Source organism: Fringilla coelebs (assembly GCF_963513975.1).
Source record: "Fringilla coelebs genome assembly, chromosome: 25".
NCBI classification, from domain to species: domain Eukaryota; kingdom Metazoa; phylum Chordata; class Aves; order Passeriformes; family Fringillidae; genus Fringilla; species Fringilla coelebs.
In genome coordinates, this window is record NC_140051.1 from 2,806,122 (window position 1) to 2,826,361 (window position 20,240).

At 50.5% G+C, this 20,240-nt stretch overlaps 1 protein-coding gene across 1 annotated transcript; it reads left to right on the top strand.

Annotated features, from left to right (window-relative positions):
* The first annotated feature begins 1,349 nt into the window (after positions 1 to 1,349).
* Positions 1,350 to 19,634, top strand: TBCEL (tubulin folding cofactor E like). The gene is made up of 8 exons (XM_084221484.1): positions 1,350 to 1,385; positions 5,502 to 5,651; positions 7,876 to 8,015; positions 9,945 to 10,126; positions 11,072 to 11,328; positions 12,905 to 13,031; positions 13,546 to 13,662; positions 17,714 to 19,634. The coding sequence occupies exons 2-8, from the start codon at positions 5,519 to 5,521 to the stop codon at positions 18,030 to 18,032; spliced, it is 1,275 nt and encodes a 424-aa protein (XP_084077610.1). The 5' UTR covers positions 1,350 to 1,385; positions 5,502 to 5,518; the 3' UTR covers positions 18,033 to 19,634.
* Positions 19,635 to 20,240: the final 606 nt, after the last annotated feature.

Here is a 20,240-nt window from a genome sequence, read left to right on the forward strand (position 1 = left end):
GGAATTCCCGGCAGAGCAGGAGTTAAGGCAGCCCCTGGGCTGGGGCTGAGCCCCCCCTGATGTGCTGTGTCCCCACAATGCTGCCATTGTGCCCTGGAGCGTGCCCAGCCCCGGTGTGGGGACAGGACAGAGCCGTCCTGATGATGTTCCAGCCCGGGAGGTGCCCTGCAGCCACTCAGCCATGACTGCTGCAGCTCTGCCCCAGCTCCCCTGCCCCTGCCAGGCAGGACAGGTCCTGTTCCAGGCAATTTCTGCTTCCCACCATGCCAGGATGGAGGTGGGGAACCAGGCTGGGTGGATTTGTCCCCGTCATCCAGGTCAGGCTTGGAGCAGCCTGGCCTAGTGGAAGGCATCCCTGCCCATCCGTGGGATGAGCTTTAAGGTCCCTCCCAACCCAAATCAAGCTGGGATTCTCTGATTCTGTCCTTGAGCAGCCACGGCAGGAGAGGAGGTGCCAGCTCTGAGTGAACAGGAGAGAAGGGGGTGACCTGGTAAGGAGCAGGGGGGCACTGCCAGCAAAGGGTGGGGCTGCTGCAGGACCAGCACAGCCAGCACTGCTGGATTTTACATCCTGGGTGTGCAGTGGGTATGGCTTGGCAGGCTTTAGGTGATTTTATGTGGTTGTGGCTTGGCAGGGTTTAGGTGATTTTATATATCTGGCTCTAGCAGGATGTGCCCCCTGAGGTAAATCCTGTGCCCAGAGCTGGACCTGGCCCTGCCAGGGGTCCTGGCAGCAGCTCTGTGTGGCACCACAGAATTACAGACTGGGCAAAGGGACCTCAGTGTGTCACCCGGTCCTCCCTGCTCCAGCAGGGTCATGCCAAGGCACGGGGGTTTGGGAATCTCCCCAGTGAGGGCGGCTTGGTCCCGGAATCATAAAGTTCTTCATCCTGTCCAGGTGGAACTTTCTGGGCTCAGTTCCTGCCCATCCCCCTTGTGCCATTGTTGCACACCCAGAGCAGAGCCTGGGCCCTGCTCGGAGCCCTCCCTGCGGGCATGCTAGACAGGAGTGAGGTCCCTTCTGAGCCCCTGAACAGCCCCAATTCCCTGTCAGGGAGATGCTCCCGTCCCTTCATCTCTGTCACCCTCCCTGGCCCCGCTCCGGGATGTCGCTGTCCCCGCTGTGCTGAGGAGCCCAGAGGTGGCCACGGCACTCCCGAGGCGGCTCCCGGGCCCAGCAGAGGGCCAGGATCCCCTCCCTGACCCGCTGCCATCGCTCTTACCGTCGCATCCCAAGGAAACCCTCCTTGGGGACAAGGATGACGTCATCGGCGTCGCCGTCTCCACGGCAACGGGGGGAGCGCCCTGCCACGTGACCGCGCGCGGCGTCACGTGATGTTTGGAGCTGCTTCCGGGTCGATGCGGGACGCGGCGGCCGGGCCTGGGTGAGCGGGGCTGGGGACAGGGGGACAGCGGCGACAGGACAGGGGACAGGGGACAGCGGGGCACCCCCGGCACCGCTCGAGCCGCCCCGGCACCCCCCGGGCTCCGCCCCGCCAGCGGCGTGGTGCGGGAGCGCGGAGGCCGCTGTCAGCCGGGGCCAGCCCGAGGCCGTGTGAGGGGACTGGGACAGGGACAGCGACAGGGACAGGCCGTGCGAGGGGACTGGGACAGGGACAGCGACAGGGACAGGCCGTGCGAGGAGAGAGGGATAGGGACAGGCCGTGTGAGGGGACGGGGACAGGGACAGGCCGTGTGAGGAGAGAGGGACAGGGACAGGCCGTGCGAGGGGATGGGGACAGGGAGAGGGACAGGCCATGTGAGGGGACAGGGAGAGAGACAGGCCGTGTGAGGGGACGGGGACAGGGAGAGGGACAGGGACAGTGACAGCAACAGGGACAGGCTGTGTGAGGGGATGGGGACAGGGAGAGGGACAGGCCGTGTGAGGGGACGCTGAGGGGGTCAGGGTTAGGCTGTGTGAGGGGACAGGGAGAGGGACAGTGGCAGGGACAGGGACAGGCCGTGTGAAGGGACGGTGACAGGGACAGGGACAGGCCGTGTGAGGGGACGGGGACAGGGAGGGGGACAGTGGCAGGGACAGGGCCAGGCCATGTGAGGGCGGGAGAGGCCTCGGGGTGCGAGGCCTGGGCTGGCCGGGGGCAGCTGCGGGCTCGTCCTGCCCCGGGCGCTGCAGCAGGGCCGGGGATGTCCCGTGGGGAATCAGCGCTGCTGCCGTGGGACAGGGGCACAGCCGGGCCAGCAGCGGGACAAGGGACAGTCCGGGTGTCCCCTGTGTGCTGGGAGCAAACAGCCCTGCTGGGTTTGGTGGGGCACTGCCAGAGTGGCTTGGGTGGCCTGTCCTGGTGGCTCAGAAGGCCACCCAAATCCCTGGGAAATCCTGCTGGGATCTCCCTGCCCTCGGCAGAGAGGTGGAACTGGACGATCTTCAAGGTCCCCTTCCACCCCAAACCATTCTGTGATTCATTCCTCTGCCTCTGGAGATCATCTCAAAACTAATTTCCCTGAATCATGTCTCGGGAGAACGATGTTGCAGCTCCTTGCAGACGAATGTTTGTGTCCTTCATCCGTTCCTGAGGCTTTGTTTTGTGTGTACAAACACGTCGGGATGTGTTTGCTGTGTGACTGTTCAGGATGTGCCCCCAAGGCATTTGAGTGGCACTGGAATTTCATTAGCATGCCATTAATGATGTCATTCTCCTGAAGGGTCTCTTCTTCTCCTGGAAGGCTCAGGGCACAGGGGATGGAAATGTTTTCCATGCTGGTTTCGGTGTTCTCCTTTCACCCATCAGCTGCAGCAGCACACTGGGCTTCCCTGGAATCAATCTCAAGGCAGGGTCGTGCCCCTCTTTCCAGACCCTTCCCAGTGCTGCTTCCAGCTTGGGAATCCCAGCACAGGAAGGATGTGGAGCTGCTGGGGAGAGTCCAGGGGATCCTGAGGGGTGGAACAGCTCTGCTGGGAAGAAAGGCTGGGAGAGCTGGGGTTGTTTACCTGGAGAGGACAAGGTTTGGGGTGACCTCATTGTGACTTCCCAGTGCTTGCAGGGAGACAGATGGAGAGGGACTTTCCAAGGGCCTGGAGTGACAGGACAAGGGAGAATGGCTTCAAAGTGTCAGAGAGTGGCTTTAGGCTGGATATTGGGGTGAAATTCCTCCCTGTAAGGTTGGGCAGGCCCTGGCACAGGTGCCCAGAGCAGCTGTGGCTGCCCCTGCATCCCTGGGAGTGTCCAAGGCCAGGCTGGATGGGGCTTGAAGCACCCTGGGATAGTGGAAGGTGGACTGAGGGATGGGAATGAGATGATTTTTAAGGTCCCTTCCAACCCAAACCGTTCTGGGATCCTCTGTCCTTCCTCGCTGGGGCCACAGCCCTGCAGCAGAGCACTTAAACACAACAACAAAGGCTCTTTGTTTCCACCTCTCAAAGCCCAAGTGCCTCGTTTGCACTCTGTGCTGTCATTTAGAAAACCCAGAGTTATTTTGAGCCCTGAATTATCCCTGGTGCTGTCAGCAGGGCCTCACTCAGAAACGTGCACCTTGCAGGTCACCCTGTGCTGCCCTGGTGCTGCCAGCATTCCCTTGGAACCTGTCACTGCCTTTGCACATCCTGCTGCTCCTTGCTCCCAGGCAATTGTAGGGATCAGAGAAGCCACAGGAGGGACAGATGATTACAGGGGACGTGGAATCCCATGGGAGGGGAGCTGGGAAAGGTGACTGCCCACTCCACATTTTTGTCATCTCACACTGGCACTGGTTTTCAAAAGTAGAGCTGGAGGAAGAAAATGTTGGGGATTCAAAGCTGTTGGATGTAAATGTCAGTAGTTTTTCTTCTCAGTTCTGGATTGCTCTCACACTGGAGCTGAAAACAGCATTTTTTGCCTCTCAGGTGAGTTTCTTCTGTGGAATTTCCAGCTGATGTTTGTTCAGCAGATAAAGAGGGATGGAAAAGCCACGTGAAGGACAGAGGGCTTTATGCACACGGGAGTTCCAGAATTTCCAGACCAGGAGGTCTGAATGGGTGTTTGGAAAGCTCTGTGTGTCTGTGGATGGTGCTGAGCTCCCAAACCACTCTGGAACGAGGCCTTTCAGCCTGGAGCCTTGGCTCTCAGTGCACATTGTTCCTGTACCGTGTGGAATGCTTTAGCCTGAGACTAAATGCCTTGTTCTTATCAAACTCCAGTCTGAGGATTTATTTTTTGATTCTAGATAGAGTAGTGACATGAGTCAAGTTTGAGCTATGAATCAACCAAGCTGTTGAGAGATGAAAATGATGGTTTTTGGGTTTTTTTAAAGACTAATCCTGTAAGTCCCTATTTGTGACATTTAAACTTCATATAGAATATAAAAATGCTGACATGCTTCACTCAATTGCTGCTTATTCTACTCAAATCCTTTTGGTTAGTGGGTTTTAGGTAGTCTGGTCATGAAGAAGTGAAGTGGAACTTGTCAAGCAGGTGATTCTCAGCAAAGGGAGCCTTAGTGAAATCACTTTTGTTAATAATTTTATATCTAGCTTTATTTCCCTTGCCTGTGACAAGGGAAAGAAATGGGCAGAAACTTTAATTCAAGATTAGCAACATGGCTTGCAATGAATGTGTGGCCTCAGTCTGAGGTTCAAAAATGTGATTTTGCAGTAATTAGTGGAAAAGCTGCCCTATGACTAATTGTGCAGGGTAGGAGACCTGCACTGCTTCCTGCACGTTCAACATTGTGATTCTGTGTCCATGATGGGTAGCAGGACTAGGAGACTTCTGGAAACAACAATCTCTTCATTCATGAGCCAAGCTCTGCTCCTGTGTTCCAAACCCATCAAATGCACAGGAAAACAGGGCAGAGAGAGAGGCTGAGTCCCACCTGGGCAGGGCAGAGCCCTGGCCATGGAGGGTCCTGGTGCCAAAACCACTCCCAGCTGACTCTCAGTATCTCTGCAGGCAGCTCAGCTGCCTGTGGTGAGGCCAGGCCTCCTTCCTGTGCTGCTCTGTGCCGTGCCCAGATACCAAGGGCACAGTTATTATCTCCCAGATACATTAGGCAGCTGCAGAATGGAATTGGCAGAAATTGCCTTTGGGCCTGGCCAAACGGTGTTTGGTGACACAGCAGAAAGGGGAAGTTGGCAGACAGCTGTTGGAGCAATCTCCTGCTCACAAACAGCTGTTTGCTCCTTCCCCTCCTGGCTGCCCTGGAAAGGTGTTGGAGAGTAGCTGTGAATTTCTCACAGTCCTTGTGGGAGGGGCAGAAGTGACAAGTACAGAAGTCACCTTCTGCAGCCTGGAATTGTCCTGGAAGAGCACCTGGGGTAAGGAGGTCTTGAGCTTGGCCTGTAATGCTGTGTCTGTACAGCACCAAATCTTCTGACTTTGTGCTCTTTTCAAGTAATGTTTTACTTTAATCCTGAATTTGAAGTAGGACCTATCAGACGATCTGGAGCTCAGAAATAAAACCTGTGACCCATCTGCTTGCTTCCCCTGTGTTCTCAAGCACCACTATTAGAAGTGAATATAACTTGCTGACTGCTCATATGCTCTATTTTTCTCTTTTTTAACCAGAAGTCCAAGAAGGGAGCATGGACCAGCCCAGTGGAAGGAGTTTCATGCAAGTTCTGTGTGAGAAATACAGCCCTGAGAACTTCCCCTACCGCCGTGGGCCTGGCATGGGGGTGCACGTCCCAGCCACTCCACAGGGCTCCCCTATGAAAGGTAAATTCTGATCTTTCTGAGCATCTGGGGGGTGCTGGGAGCAATCAGCTCAAAGAGGAATCACCTTGAATTGACCAGAAAAAGAACCATCACAATGTGGTTTTTTATTGGAGAGTTGAGAGACTGGAATCTGACAAAGGGAGAAAATGACTGATCTGGTTGCTGTGAAAAACCAAATTTCTCTACAGCATGACAGAATCAGAATTAGAGAGCAGAACAGAATCGTTTGGGTTGGAGGGGACCTTCAAGATCATCAGGTTCCAGCCCTGTGAGTGGAAGATGGACCTAAGGCCCTGTGCAGTCTGTGTTTTGAGGGTTCAGCACTCCTTGGAGCTTTCCTTCAGGCCACTGATCCTATTTTATTATTGGCTGCAGCAACAGGTGTTTTGGCAGAGGTGGCTTAAAAATACATCAAATATCTAAATTTGAGGTTGGCTCCCATGCCACCAGCTTGCTTTGATGCCTGCAGGGACAGGAGCTCAGTGCACAGGAGGGGACATTTTTCAGGCAGAGTGCTCAGTTGTTGAATCTCTGCTTTTGTGACAAGTGCCTCAGTTGAACTTGCAGCGTACTTTGTCTTCTCGAGGCACAGAATGCTTTGTGACCTAGTGGAGAATTCCCCTCTCCTGTGCTCCTGACCTTGCTGCCTCAAGGGAATTTAGCCAGATGTGTGTCTGAAGCTCTGTTCTGCTTGTGGATGTCCTTGAGCCTCCCAGACTGCAGAATCTGTGTCACCATCTCCTCTGAACTAGATCCATGTGACACCTTTTAGTCTTCCCTCATGCTCTGATGTTGGCATTTAATTCTTGGTTTGTACAGATGGGTCTGAGATTCACATTGATTCCATCAGAGCTGCCCCTTCTTTGTGTCACACATCCTGCCCATCATGATCTGTAGGAGTGATCTAAACTTCCATCAGGTCAATTTGTGTCATGACCAGCCCCAAAGGGGAAAACAGCCATGGAAATCAGCTGGATGAAGTTTCCAATAACTGGGTTTGACAGAGGAGAAAAAAGGGTCTGAGTTCAGCTGAGGGTAAAACACACTCAAACTGAACAAGAACAAAAATGGCCTGATGGAATGTTCAGTCAATGCCCTCTCTGCAGGTAAATTTACCTCTCTCCTGCTCACCTGAGCTGTTGAGGTGCTGAAAAGAGGCCACATCTTAAAATGTGATGAGAAATGATTTACAAACACTGCCTTAGTAACTCCCCAAGTGCCACACTATCCTTTAAAGAAACCAAACACTTCTGAGCCAGAAAACTTGGAAACCCAAATGACTCCAGGTAATTGTTTGCTGCTAGAATCCCTTTCTAGTCGTGCAGCTGTCAAGTGTTCAGGAGAAAAGGGATCACCTATTTAGGAAAAAGCTTGTGGTTAGATTTTAATGGATTTTCCTGCTCCAGAGAGGTGGGAAAGCCATGTTGTACATGAAGGAGTGTAAGACTGATGGCTTGCCTTGCCTCAACGTGGATTTCTTGTGTGAAAATTGTTTCCTGTTACACACCCCCAGCTTTTTGTCATGGTTTAGCCTTAGCACAGCAGGCTGTAACTGAGGTCCAAGTCCTTGGTTGATGCTTTGAGTACATTCACCTGTCTGAGGAGGAGCTGGAGCAAAACCAATGCAGAAATGCAGAGCAGAGACCTGAATTTTTGAATGAATGCTGAATGCTCTACACTGAACCTTGGGAAGGGAAAGCTTAGAAAGGAAATGTTTAAATACCTCCTAAGAAATGTTTAAATACCTCCTAAGAAATGTTTAAATACCTCCTAAGAAATGTTTAAATACCTTCTAAGAAATGTTTAAATACCTCCTGGCTGTTACTAGGCCCAAGTGGGCTCAGGGCAAGAGGATAAGGGAGTCTGACTGTGCAGCTGACACTCCCCTGGTCCTTGTCCTATCTGCAGCAGCAGCTGCTGGGGAAGAGCAGAAGTTGTGGCAAGGACTGATAGGAGACAAGCCATAAATGACAAAGGACAGGCCTGAAATGCACAGAAATACAAGGAAGAACTGAAGAGCACTGATAGGAGTGGTACTTCATGTTTACAACCAAGGCTTCGGGATGGTGTCAGTTACAAAATCCGTGTTTAACCTGAAATCGGTGTCAGTTCTGACATTGCTGGTGGATTTCTCTTGCTGGCTGTAGCATCCATGTTTGGGGCTGGGCTCTGTAACTCCAAGGCAGTGCTGAGCACAGGCAGCTTCTGTTTTTCCCTGTGCCAGACCGCCTGAACCTGCCCAGTGTGCTGGTGCTCAACAGCTGTGGCATCACCTGTGCCGGGGACGAGAACGAGATCGCCGCCTTCTGCGCCCACGTCTTTGAGCTCGACCTCTCTGACAACAAACTGGAAGACTGGCACGAGGTAAAATGGTGATGGGCACCTCACTGGGTACCTTTCACAGCTATTGCTGACTGCAAATGCGTTGCATTGATGAGAGTTCCATTTTTGTGGCTCCTTTCTCATCTCTGAAGGTGATGTTTATTTACTTTGACAGCAGCTGAGCAATACATGTGATGAAATTAATCCAGTGTGGCACTTCACTCCTGTACCTTGTGACTTACAGTCTTGTCCTGTGGGTGAAAAATCTGTATTTTTATTTTATTTCATCATGCAAAGCACTGGAACTGGCATTTCTAGCACCAAGAAGTTAATGAGCAGTTTAGTTTTTAACAGAGTGGCTGTTGATTCCCAGCTTTGCCACTGTGATGGTGGGCGAGGTATTTATTCCCTCTCCACATTTGCTGCCTTATCTGCAGAACAGATTTAATAATATTTACCACAAAGGGTGTTTCTGCAGCCTCATTAATTAATGCTAAATGCTGTTGTAAAATCCTTTGAAGTGCTTGGGTGAAATAATGCTCAATAAATGCAATGTAACAGGAGTGAAACAATCTCAATCCATTCAAGTGTCATTAAGTTCCTCACTGGATTATGCTGTCCTTTTATGTTAGTGTTTATTGTTGGAAATATGTGGAAAAAAAGCAGGATATCATGGGGTTTTGTGCCATCAGATTGTCATGTCTTTAAGCAAGGAGGGAATGCAGTGTTTGCAGTGTCCCAGCTCAGTGGGGCTGAGCTCATATCTGGTCATACACTGGTCCCTCACGAGCTGCACATCTCACACCCTGCTCTGTGTTCCACCTCTTCAGGCTGCCCTGGAACTGAAAGGCTTCTGTGTGTGCTGGCCCCTTCCTCTGAGACAGGATTAAGTTTTCACAGCCCATCCACACCTGATAAATATCTCCCCACCCCTAAAACCTGCCCGTGCTGGGGATTCCAGATCCCTGGGTAGCCTGTTCCCATGCTTAGCTAATAACCTCATAGGCTAAACTGTGTAATTTAAGTCTCCTGTGCTGCAATTTCAGCCAATTTCTGCCTGCCCTGTTCTCAGCAGGCAGGAGGAGCATCATCACTGTTCCTTTTACAACAGTTTTTTATACCCACTAAGAAAAACTTTAATGTCTCCTTTCCTTATTTTAGTATAATACTGAAAAAAAAAATACCCTTCTTCTAATCATCCATCATAAACCATTTTTTTCTAAATTGTTTTTGGTGGACTGATGTCATCCAGTTTGCCTTCTTCATTCCTGAGGTGCAACACCCAAACCATGGCATCACCTGAAGGAGGCGTGGAGTGAGACAGACTCATTACACACCTGAGTTCATGAGACAATCCCCCTTTGCCAACAGCTGGGCCATTTATTGACCTCTGTGTTCCATGGTGTGCCCACCTCTGCCCATCCCAGAGCTTTGTGGAGCAGAGCTCTCCAGCCAGCTGTTCTCTACCTCACATTTATTTTCTGCGTTGATGCCTGCTGGTGTTGGAAGCTGCTTCCCACTCAGTTCCCCAGTCAGGGAGGGAATTGGGGATTGGCTGAGCTCTGTGGGAGCAGTGGGGAGCTGGAGAAGTTCTCAGTTTTGGCCATGGAGGCAGGAGAAGTGCCCATGCCCCCTGTGAGCAAGGGCTGCTCCTGGAACGTGCAGCTGCTCAGCCTTGGGTTGAGGTGGATTTATGACCTCTCCCAAGGGACTGCCTTTCGCTTATCAAGCTGCTCCTGGAGTGTAATTAAATGAACTCTTGAGGAGAATGAGCAATTAACCAATCCATCTAGATCAGGAATGGCTGGAGTATGAATTACAGGTAGATATCCCTATGTTTTCCCCCATATCATTGCTTTGTGATGATTCCACAGGGCCCCTTTGAGGAGGTGGGATAATATTGCCAGAGGTCCAATTACTGCCTGATACACATTTCTTTCTTTCTGTTTTTTTTCTTCCCTCCCCACTTAGGTCAGTAAAATTGTGTCCAACGTCCCCCACTTGGAGTTTCTAAACCTGAGTTCCAACCCTCTCAGTTTGTCCGTTTTAGAGAGAAGTTGCGCTGGGTCTTTCGCTGGCGTCCGCAAACTTGTGCTCAACAACAGCAAAGCTTCCTGGGAAACAGTGCACACCATCCTGCAGGAATTGCCTGAGTAAGCCTGGCAGTCTGGGGGTTTGCTGCACTCAGGTCAAGGCTGGGTTATGGAGTCATGTGGTGAGGGGTGAGGGGGCTGTGAGGATGCAAACATCAGTAGAGAAAAAGGGATGTTTTCCTTTGGGAGTTTGGGAACTCCAGGTGAGTGCTTTACGTTGTCCTAAAATGGGTGGTGCTGCAAAGCCCAGGTCTTCTCTTCCTCCAAACCTAAATACCAGAGATGGATAATGGCCCCAAAAATGTAGGAGGGTCCACTTCCCTCTGAGTCACTGTGCAGCGAATGGTGCCGGACATACCTTTTAAATGGGAGGTACCCTGAAGGTCTGGCCGCTTGTCAAGGAATATTTCATCCTGCTTTTCTGTGCCAAAGTGTTGATTTCTGTGGTTTGGTCACCAGGCCACCTTGGCATTCTGCTCCCGTGGATGTCCTCAGTGGCTTTGTTTTGATGACAGATCCCTCTTTGTGTGGCTTTGTGAGCAGACAACAGAATGTCCTGCATGGCCAACATACACTTCTCTGGAATTGTGAGAGTTCAGTTGTCTGAAAATTTATATTGGGATCTGTTCTTTCTTTAATGGGAATCTTTGGCAGTGATGTGGGGGAAAAATCATCATCAGTGTTGTATCAAAATCCCATTTCAAATTAAGCTGAGAGCACTAGGAGCAGGTCCCAGTCACTGTTGGAGCTGGGTTGGTGGCTTGTTGGGCAAAGAAGCAGAAGAGAACCCCAACCAATCTGTTACACAATACTGGGAGAGACTCAGGGAGCACTTAAAAGGTTTTTTTAATCTCTGAAAATATGGCTGGGAGCAGGGATGTAGTTAAAACACTCTATGTAGAGTGCTCAAAGTGCTTTCTCTGCAGCGAGGTTCTCAGAGCTGTTACAGAAAGTTGTGTTAAAATCACATAAAATTGATGACATGATCCTTTCTGCCCCGTGCAGCTTGGAGGAACTCTTCCTGTGCCTTAATGACTACGAAACAGTGTCTTGTTCTCCAGTTTGCTGTCAGTCTCTCAAGCTACTCCACATAACTGACAATAATCTTCAAGACTGGACTGAAATTCGAAAGCTGGGAATTATGTTTCCATCACTGGACACACTTATCCTGGCTAACAACAACCTCACCACCATTGAAGAGTCAGAAGATTCCCTGGCAAGGCTTTTCCCCAACCTAAGGTCCATCAACTTGCACAAGTCAGGTGAGAGCCTGGAAGCTGGGATGCGTTTTGTTGGTTCATCAGAGTCTCTCCTCTGTGTAGATGACAAGCAATGAACTTGCCCATCTGTGGGATTTTCCTGCTGTTTTGGGTACTCACTCTTTATCAAAGGATGAGTCAGAGCAGTGTGGACCAGTTAATCAAAATGAGCTGGAAAGATTTTTTATGTTGCCAGTTTCCCTCTGTTTCCCATCCCTGCCCCAGGTACTCCTGGCTGGGGAAGGATAAATAAATGTCTGGCAGTGGAGGGGATGAAAGAATCCCATTTTCCCTTTATTCCCTGTTTTATCTCGGGTAAAATGAGGGCATGTGCAGGTATGCAGCCTGGATCAGGCATCCCCCAGCAAAATCTGTGCTCAGTGATTGCAGCCTCACAAGTGATGCTGGCAGCTGCTTTTACACTCCAGCCCCAGAGAATTTTCAGCCAACGCTCCAGAAAGAGAATGAGCAGTTGGAATATTGGGAAGAGCACCCTGTGCTGGGAGAGAAGGAGCTGCAGGGCAGCTTGTGGGGGCTGTGATGTGTTTGTGTATGACACATACACCAGAAATTCATCTGCAGGAGTGCTTCATGCACCAGCAGCTTTTGTTCTTTACAGCTTTATATGCTGTGCAAGCGCTGCTGAAGTGTCAGGCAGGTAGAAGGGACTTTATTAACATGCCCTACAATGTAAGCATCAAGGAATCCCTGTAATAAAAGCTTAACTAGAGGAGGAAAAGCCTGTTAAGCTGCATTTGAAAGCACTGTCTCACCGAGGAACAAGTGCTCTTCAGGTAAGTAGTTTTGCAGTTTTGATGCCAGGTGCTTAAGAAGTGTGGGCTCTGTGTTGCATTTTGATGTTTTGGGAGCTGAAAGTCAAATAGAAATCCCAAGGAGGTTGTTAAAACTTTTTGGGGGTTTTAGAGAAAGCTACTACACTCTGAAGTTGTGGCAGGTGTGGACTCCAAGATGAGTTGTGCTGATCTCACCACACAATGGTGGCTCTGCTGTGCTCAATCCTCAGCTTTGTTTTATTTTGCCCTCCCTGCTTGCTTTGTAATCCCAAATGTCAGGTCTTGAGGGGGCTGAAAATGAGTTTAAACCTTTTTCATTAAATGGCTGGATGGCTTCTGGGACTGTTTCACTGTTGGGTTGTGAGCAGAAATGGGACCCAGGGTGGTTGTGTATGTGAGGTAAAGCCCTTTGATGGCTATTTAGTGATGCCTGGAATGAAAGAAGTGCTGGTGACTTTTACACTCTGAAGGCAGCATCCCTTTATAGACACATCACTGATGCTGGTCAGTCCCCAGCAGTGAGGCCAAAGGCTGAGGGGTCCATAAAAAAGCCATGGAGAGCATCCTTATACACTTGGAAACAGCACAAGAGAATTTCAGCTCCTCTGTCTTGTAAGCCAATGTTGATTTTTTTTTTTAGCAGCACATGGTGAGCAAAAAGCCAACTTCTCAAAGGAGCAGCAGTGACACTCTCCTGTCACATATGTTCTTTGGCTGTGTCTGATTATCTTGGATCCATGATGTGTTTTCTGTGTTTGTTAACACAAATCATTTCTCCTGAGCAGGTCTGCATTGCTGGGAAGACATTGACAAGTTAAATTCTTTCCCGAAGCTCGAGGAAGTGAAATTGCTGGGAATTCCTTTGCTGCAGTCTTACACCACCGAGGAACGCAGGAAGCTGCTAATAGCCAGGTCTGTTGGTTTGTTCTGCTCAGCAGAAATGTGACAAGGAAAGGAAGGTGTAGGAGAAGGTGATCAGAGGAAGAGGCTGGCAGGAGATGAAGTTCTGTGTGAAGGCAGAAAGATTGGAACTTGATTTGTTGGGTGGGAGCAGCTCATCAGAGGAAGAGGTTGGTAGGAGATGGAGTTCTGAGTGAATGCAGGAAGACTGGAGTTTGTTTTGTGGAAAAGTCAGAAAAGTGAAAGTCTTAAATCTGACTGCTCTGCTTCTGAGGGGAATTTGTGAGTCTCCTACAAATCTGTGCACAGGTGGTGCATGTCTGTGGTGAAATGAAAATGCCTAATTTTGGATATTCTCAAGAAATTACACGGAACTTTCCCGCTCTCTCAAAGGGATCGAGACCTGAGCTTCCTGGCAGGAATTCCCATGGCATTAAAGCTGAGGCACTTTGGTGTGCCAGCCTTGTAGTTGAGCCTGTCTGGGCTCCCCTCCTGGCTGACTGTGGCTCTTGGTGTGTGCCTGCAGGTTGCCATCCATCACCAAGCTCAACGGCAGCATCGTGGCCGACGGCGAGCGGGAGGACTCGGAGCGCTTCTTCATCCGCTATTACATGGAGTTCCCCGAGGAGGAGGTCCCCTTCAGGTAGGAATTCTCTGGCCTGCAGGGGACACCAGGGACAGAAGGGTGGTGACTGGCCAGGTGATAGGAAATATGTGCCAGGTGTTCCATGAAAAAGACGTCCCTCGTCCCTCACCTTCCTCCAGCCTCGGCTCCTTCAGTCTGTTTGGGCTGCAATTGTTGTATTCGTGTTGTCTGATGAATTGTGGGGTCACTCCTGAGTCAGGTTTGGTCTTAAAAGTGTGTCAAGTGCCATTAAAGAACAGGAGTGTTCAGGACATGACCTTCACTGTTTCCTGGCCTCTCCCACAGCTCCCTTCATAATCCACCTGTGTTGGGAGTGCCCAAAGCCAGGACACATCGTGCTCTGCACTGCCAGGCCAGGGCATCTAATCCTCTGCACCATCTGGTGTGTGGAATGTGGCTGGCAATGGGAAGCTGTCCCCTCACTTTCAGGCCTGCAAATCACAAGTCTGATGGGTTTTCTTTGCCAAAAAAGTACATCCAATGATCCGTTCATCTTGGTAAACTAATGAACTTGGACAGATGCTGTTCAGCCTGTATCTTTTTTGTGCCAGCATCCACTTACTGCTTCTAATGGGCTGAGGAGGGATCATGCAGCATCAGGCCTTTACCTGCCCTCTGCCCTAAACCCTCACATGCTTTTAGACAGCAAAGCTTTATTATCTTTTTTTTACACAAAAGGGGTAGGACAGGAGTGTGTGTGTGACTCTGAGGGCACAGGCAGGGGTGGGGACACACTGAAGGTCACAGGTATGGCTTGGCATGGACAGCAGAGGTGCAAATGGCATCTGCTCAGTGTTTTCCTCTGCTTAACTCTCAGCTAAAATGCCTCTTGTTTTTCTAAAGCACTGGATATGTGACTTGCCAATCCAGTAAGGGGGTGGGAAGGCCGGAGAGGGGAATGAGGGCATGGCATTTTGTGTGAATATTAATAGGGTCAGTGATTATAATATTTGTTAAGAGCATGCTGGGGTCAGTTCAGAGGCAGAGGGCACTCATGCAGTCAGGCAGACAAGACAGCTGGTCCTTTTTCTGAGGACAAGTTCTGACTTGTAATTTTAGAGGGCCTTGAAGCGTAAAAATTGAAGGAAATTTTGGAAGGGATAACAGCAGAGACAGAATGCAGGAGAGAGGAAGGGGAAAGGGAGTCTGGGACTGTGAGCTCATGGTGCTGCTCCCAAAAGGGATTAATTTCCATAACATTTCATATTTCTTGTGTTTGGTGGTGACAGAATGTCAGTGATCCATATATTGCTGGGAAGGACACAGTGGGGTACAGCTTTAGGCACTCATGCTGCCTAGGACATGGGTTTTGGGAACAGGCTGTGTGTTACACATCACCACACACCACTGGGATTGGTTTGCAGGTGGGATCTCATGTAAAAGATTACTGACATCTCACCCATCCAAGAAAACCAGGCTAATTTTGACCAACATGCCAGCTTCCTGCTAGAAAAATTACCTCCCCCTCAGATTTCTTACCCTTTAAACGCTGGTGCTGTCTTTTTCATGGTCAATGGCCTCTTTGTCCAAATCCCTTCATCTGTGCAGCGTTTCCAAGAGACTTCTGCAGTGCCAGAGAGGGTTGTTCTATCCTGGAGGGGTTGGGGGCCACTGCAGACTCTTTTCCACTGAGGCAGCAGATGGCTGAGAGTGTCCCTAGTGCTGGGTTTCAGTTCCTGGACCCACAACCAGCAGCCCTTGTCCAAAGGGAGAGCTGGCATTTCTTGCAGAGGGATTTTGTGTCTGTTGCTAAAGCTTCTCCTTCCTCGCTCTCAAATCTGGTGTGGGGTGGCTCCAAAAGTGGTTTGCAATTAGAAACTAATCAGGACACACATGTTGTGGCTGGGGTCTGACATCTGCATTGCAGTGCTGCCTCGAGCAGAGGGAGAACAACTTGAGCAGGGAAAACTTGCCAGTGGGAGCAGCCCCCCTCCAGACTGGCAAGGTGCAGCCTGTGATAAGCTCTGTCACCAGAACCCCCCTGCTTGCTGCATTGCTGTCTGCAGCTGGAAGGGATCAGGCAGGCAGGGAAATGGAAGGAACAATTTATCTCTGTGGATGTCGTGGTTACAGGGAGCGCCGGGTGCACAATCCAATATTGGCTGTCTTGTGGAGTGACGTCCTCGTGTCTGGGGGGTTTTAATGAGCCCTCTGCCTGTCTGCTCCACTGTTTATCTGCACAGTATCACAGACACTTTCAGCCAGGCTCAGGTCTTCAGCAGCCTCAGCGTCTGCCTGGCTGCAAGGGGTGATTAGAAAAGTCTCCAGGGTGCCTATTATTGGGGTCCAAAACATCCATGTACCAGTCTGCCTTGGTCCTGATTGATTTGAGGGCAGCCAGTCACTCACACTCCCCGCTTTCTTTGCAGCTCACATACCAAGGAGGAGGGTGCAAAGCTCATTCTGCCCTTCCTCAACACAAGAAAATTTCAGGCAGCATTGCTTGCCCATTGCATATTTACAGCACATATTTGGATAATCATGGCTCTCTCATGGCAGTTCTCTGTCTCAGCTTGTCTGAAATTTGTCCCCCTCTTTATCCTCTCCCCACCACCAGCCCAGTTCACTCTTAGTGCATGAATCAGTAATTGTGGCTGGCCCAGAAGTTGTTGCTGGTCTGCAGCAGCAGAGATGCTGAGAGTTGAAGCATGTCCCAAAGGGGGCTGAGGGGTTGGAGCAGCAAGAGGTGGGGTTCCCCTCTCCCCCTTTCCCGTCAGATGCTGCTGCTGGCAAATCCTTCCAGAAAAAGACAAGCCCTCCCCACTGCTGCCACGTTGGCTGGCATTTGCTCTGCCTGCAGGTGGGTTAAACGTGGGGAGTGTTGTTTTCTCTCAGCACTAATGGCTTTCCCAGATAAATGGGGCTGCTCCCACCACCCTCCCTGTGACAGCAGGGCACCGTCCTGCTTGGGATGCTCTGGTGGTGTCCGTGGGACTGGGGAAATCCTAGTGCCTTGTGGCCCTTACCTCAGTGCCCAGCACACAGAGGGGCTGCTGTTCTCCAGGAACATTCCTGCCTCCAGCAGGACTCCCTGGGGGTCACACAGCCTGCCAGATCCCATGGCTGCCCCGGGGGCTGTGACACCGCGCCCATCGCATTCAGCTCCGCCTGGGATCGGGAACACAAAGCGCTTTCTGTGCCGGGGCTCTGAAACGTTACCTGTCCTCAGCACTCTCAGCCTTTGTCATCCCAGTGCCATTGTGTTTTGTGCTGCCATTCCTCCTCTTTCCCAGCCAGGCAGGGAGATCCAGCCTGGCCCGATGGGAGCGATACCGAGGGGGCGGGGTGACACAGACTTTCCATTGCAGGGACCTTGGGAAGAGCACTCGGAGAACTTGGCTGCAAGGACAAGGTGACAGTGGAGTGTGTGCCTCTGCTAGTAAAATTCCCATCTTGTTTTAGAGCAGGTGTGAAGGATCAGCTGGCAAGAAGTGCCCTGTTTGTTATCAGCTCTCAAACTGTGCAGCAGCTCACCTTGTTTTGGTGATCTTGATGATCCTGTGCTCAGTGGAGTGTAACATTTGGGACCTAGCTGGCCTTTTGGAAAACAGCAGGAATGTCTGATGATCAGTTAAGTCGTGAGGCCACAGATACTGAGAATCTAAACTGAAGGCTGTGTCCTTTTTGTGAGCACTGCCTTGGTTCTGGCACTCTTCAGTGAAGTGTTTTCACTGCAGCATGAGGCGTAGAGTTGTGAGCACGGCCTCCTCTCTTTCTTCCAAATCCCACTGCAGCCACGGCTGGGATTTCTGAAACTGTAGGAGCCCAAACTGTGCTGTCAGGAAGCTGTTTTGAGACCAGTCAGCTTGAACATCTCAGGCTGGTGGTAATTTCACCTTCCTCAGCAAGACACTTCTCCCTAGTGTGACACTGAGCTCACGTCAGTGCCACAGTGCAGCCTGGGGACTGTGGGACAATGACTGGAGTGCTTGGGCTTTCTGGGGCTTTTGGCTGGAACCAGGATCAATGTTATCTCATGTGGAGGACACTCAGACCTGGGAGATGTGCACTGACTGTACCCTAACTCTGGGCTGGTTGAATTTTCCAGGTATCACGAGCTGGTGACCAAGTACGGGAAGCTGGAGCCCTTGGCAGTGGTGGATCTGCGGCCTCAGAGCAGCGCCAAGGTGGAGGTTCACTTCCAGGACAAGGTGGAGGAGATGTCCATCCGCCTCGACCAGACTGTGGCAGAGCTGAAGAAGCACTTAAAAACTGTGGTGCAGCTGTCAACAAGCAACATGCTGCTCTTCTACTTGGACCAGGAAGCTCCTTTTGGTCCCGAGGAGATGAAATACAGCTCGCGGGCGCTGCATTCCTACGGCATCCGGGATGGGGATAAAATTTACGTGGAGCCCAGAATGAAATAGCCTTTTTGCCCACACCCACACGCCCCCACACACCCACACACATGCATTGAGGAGTTTTTTGCAAGGTTTTTATTTCGGTTGGTTGGTTGAGGTTTGGTTGTGTTTCTGTAGCAGGTAATTTCTTAGCCCGGAGGAAGTGCCCTGATCTGAGAACCATGCCCACCATCCACTGCAGGTGACCTTGAGGTGACAGTTGACTTCAGGACGTGTGTTTCAGTGTGGGCAATACCTTGATGTTTCCTTTGATGCTCCGGTATACTCGTGATTTGGCATGAATGGTCAGTTGTTCAAGCTAAACAATGCCAGGGTCCATAAGGGAGGAGACAGCTCGGTGCAGAATTTGACCTGTTGTTTTCTTTTCCTGAATTTTTTGGTGTTTTGCTCCACCAGATCTCCCTTTGGCCTAGCTATCCAACTGTGGCTCGAGCTTGCTGTAGTATTTTCTTGCAGCTTGGTGCTGTTTCAACCTTTTGTTGTGCTCGAGTTCACAGGAAAGATCTCCATCAGTATTCTGCTTGATTCAGAGCTCAGGTACTTTAGTGCATCCACTTCTCTCCACTGGTTTGCTTTCTGTGAGTGCACAACATGGGGGAAAGAAAAAGAACTTCCCAGAAAGAAACTTTCTTTTCAAAGTGCACGCTCTATATCCACCTGATTTTGGGGGAAAAAAAGAGGTTTTGGCTGCTGTACCCATCTCACACGGTGCCTGCAGCCTGTGGGGATAAAGGATGTGTTGGAAAGTGAATTTTGGGAGGTGGTGGATGAGCGCTGCATCGGAAGGGCTTTTAGAACAACAGTCATCAAGGGGTTGAAGAGCAGCTTCCCCTGTTGTCCATCCTGATGCTGAAGAGATCCTCCGTGCACTTCACCTTGTACCAGTGGGTGCTGCAAGTGGAATGGCTAAAATTCCTCTCCTGGGAGAGAGGAAGAGTCAAGTTGAAGTTTGTGTTTGTTGCTGTTGCACCAGTTCAAACCTAGCACTTTGCCCGGGGCCCCTGGCCGGGGGTCCCTGCGTAGGGTCCGGGCTCGGAGGATGCGTTGGCTCGGATCAGCCTCTGGAGGTGGAGGAACAAAGCAGCTGGAGCCACGTTCAGCAGGGTTCTCTGAACAAAGCAGCTGGAGCCACGTTCAGCAGGGTTCTCTGAACAAAGCAGCTGGAGCCACGTTCAGCAGGGTTCTCTGAACAAAGCAGCTGGACCCACGTTGGGTGTTCAGCAGGTTTCACTCTCTCTCTCTCTCGGCTTCCCCCACACGCCCCTCGTAGGCATCGCGTGCTGCTGCTTCACGTAGTCCCTGTTTTCTACTGCAGAGCAGATTCCCCTGCCTGGTCAGTGAAATCCTCCTTCCTTTTCCTCTCTCTTCTTTCGCTTTCCTGTGTCTTCCCCGCTCCAAGTTCAGGACTTTCCCAATTTCCTGGTTACAAGCAGCTGCTCAGCAGTTTTTGGAGCTGTGCAGCGAGGGCTCTAGTTACACATGAACTCCTGACCTTCATTTTGAAATGCTCCCTTTATCCCCACGTGCACTTTCTTTCCCAGGATGCTTTTTCCCACATCACCGAGCTCCTTTGGTATTCTTGGAGTTGTGTATTTCTCTTCACATTTTACCTGGATTGTGGGGTGGGATCATTGGGGAGGGGACACAGTATTATTATCTCATAGTCTTCAGGTTTAGGATTTGGGGATTGTTCAGAGGGGATTAGTTCCTTATCCAAAGCAAGGGTTAAAATGGGAGGATTTAAAACAAGTTACTAATTTGTGCCTCATCCCCCTGCCAAAAATAGCAATTTCTTGGCCCCATTGAGATGAGCAATAGGGAAGGGAGTGAGATTTTCCACAGGTAGCATAGATTTTTCATAGATCCATGGTACCTGTAAACTAAACAGCAGGGAGATAGTGGCAGTATAACATAAAATGATGCTTTTATAAGCTAGAGCTTTACTGAAGATGTATTTTCCGTTTGGGCAGCGAAAATAATTTGCTGCCTGATAGCAGAACCCTTAAGCCAACACTTCTGTATGATATATACATACCTACCAATAGGAAAAGTTGTGGTTAATAAGATATTTTGTTATAAAGCAAAGTTTTATGAAGATATGGTTGTTTAATATTAGAAGCCTATTTCAGCCCTTGACCTCCAGTGTGAGTAGGTTATCCCTGAGTGGCTGCAGAGTCTGAGGCAAGCGACCTGTGGGGATGCAAAAGGATCTCT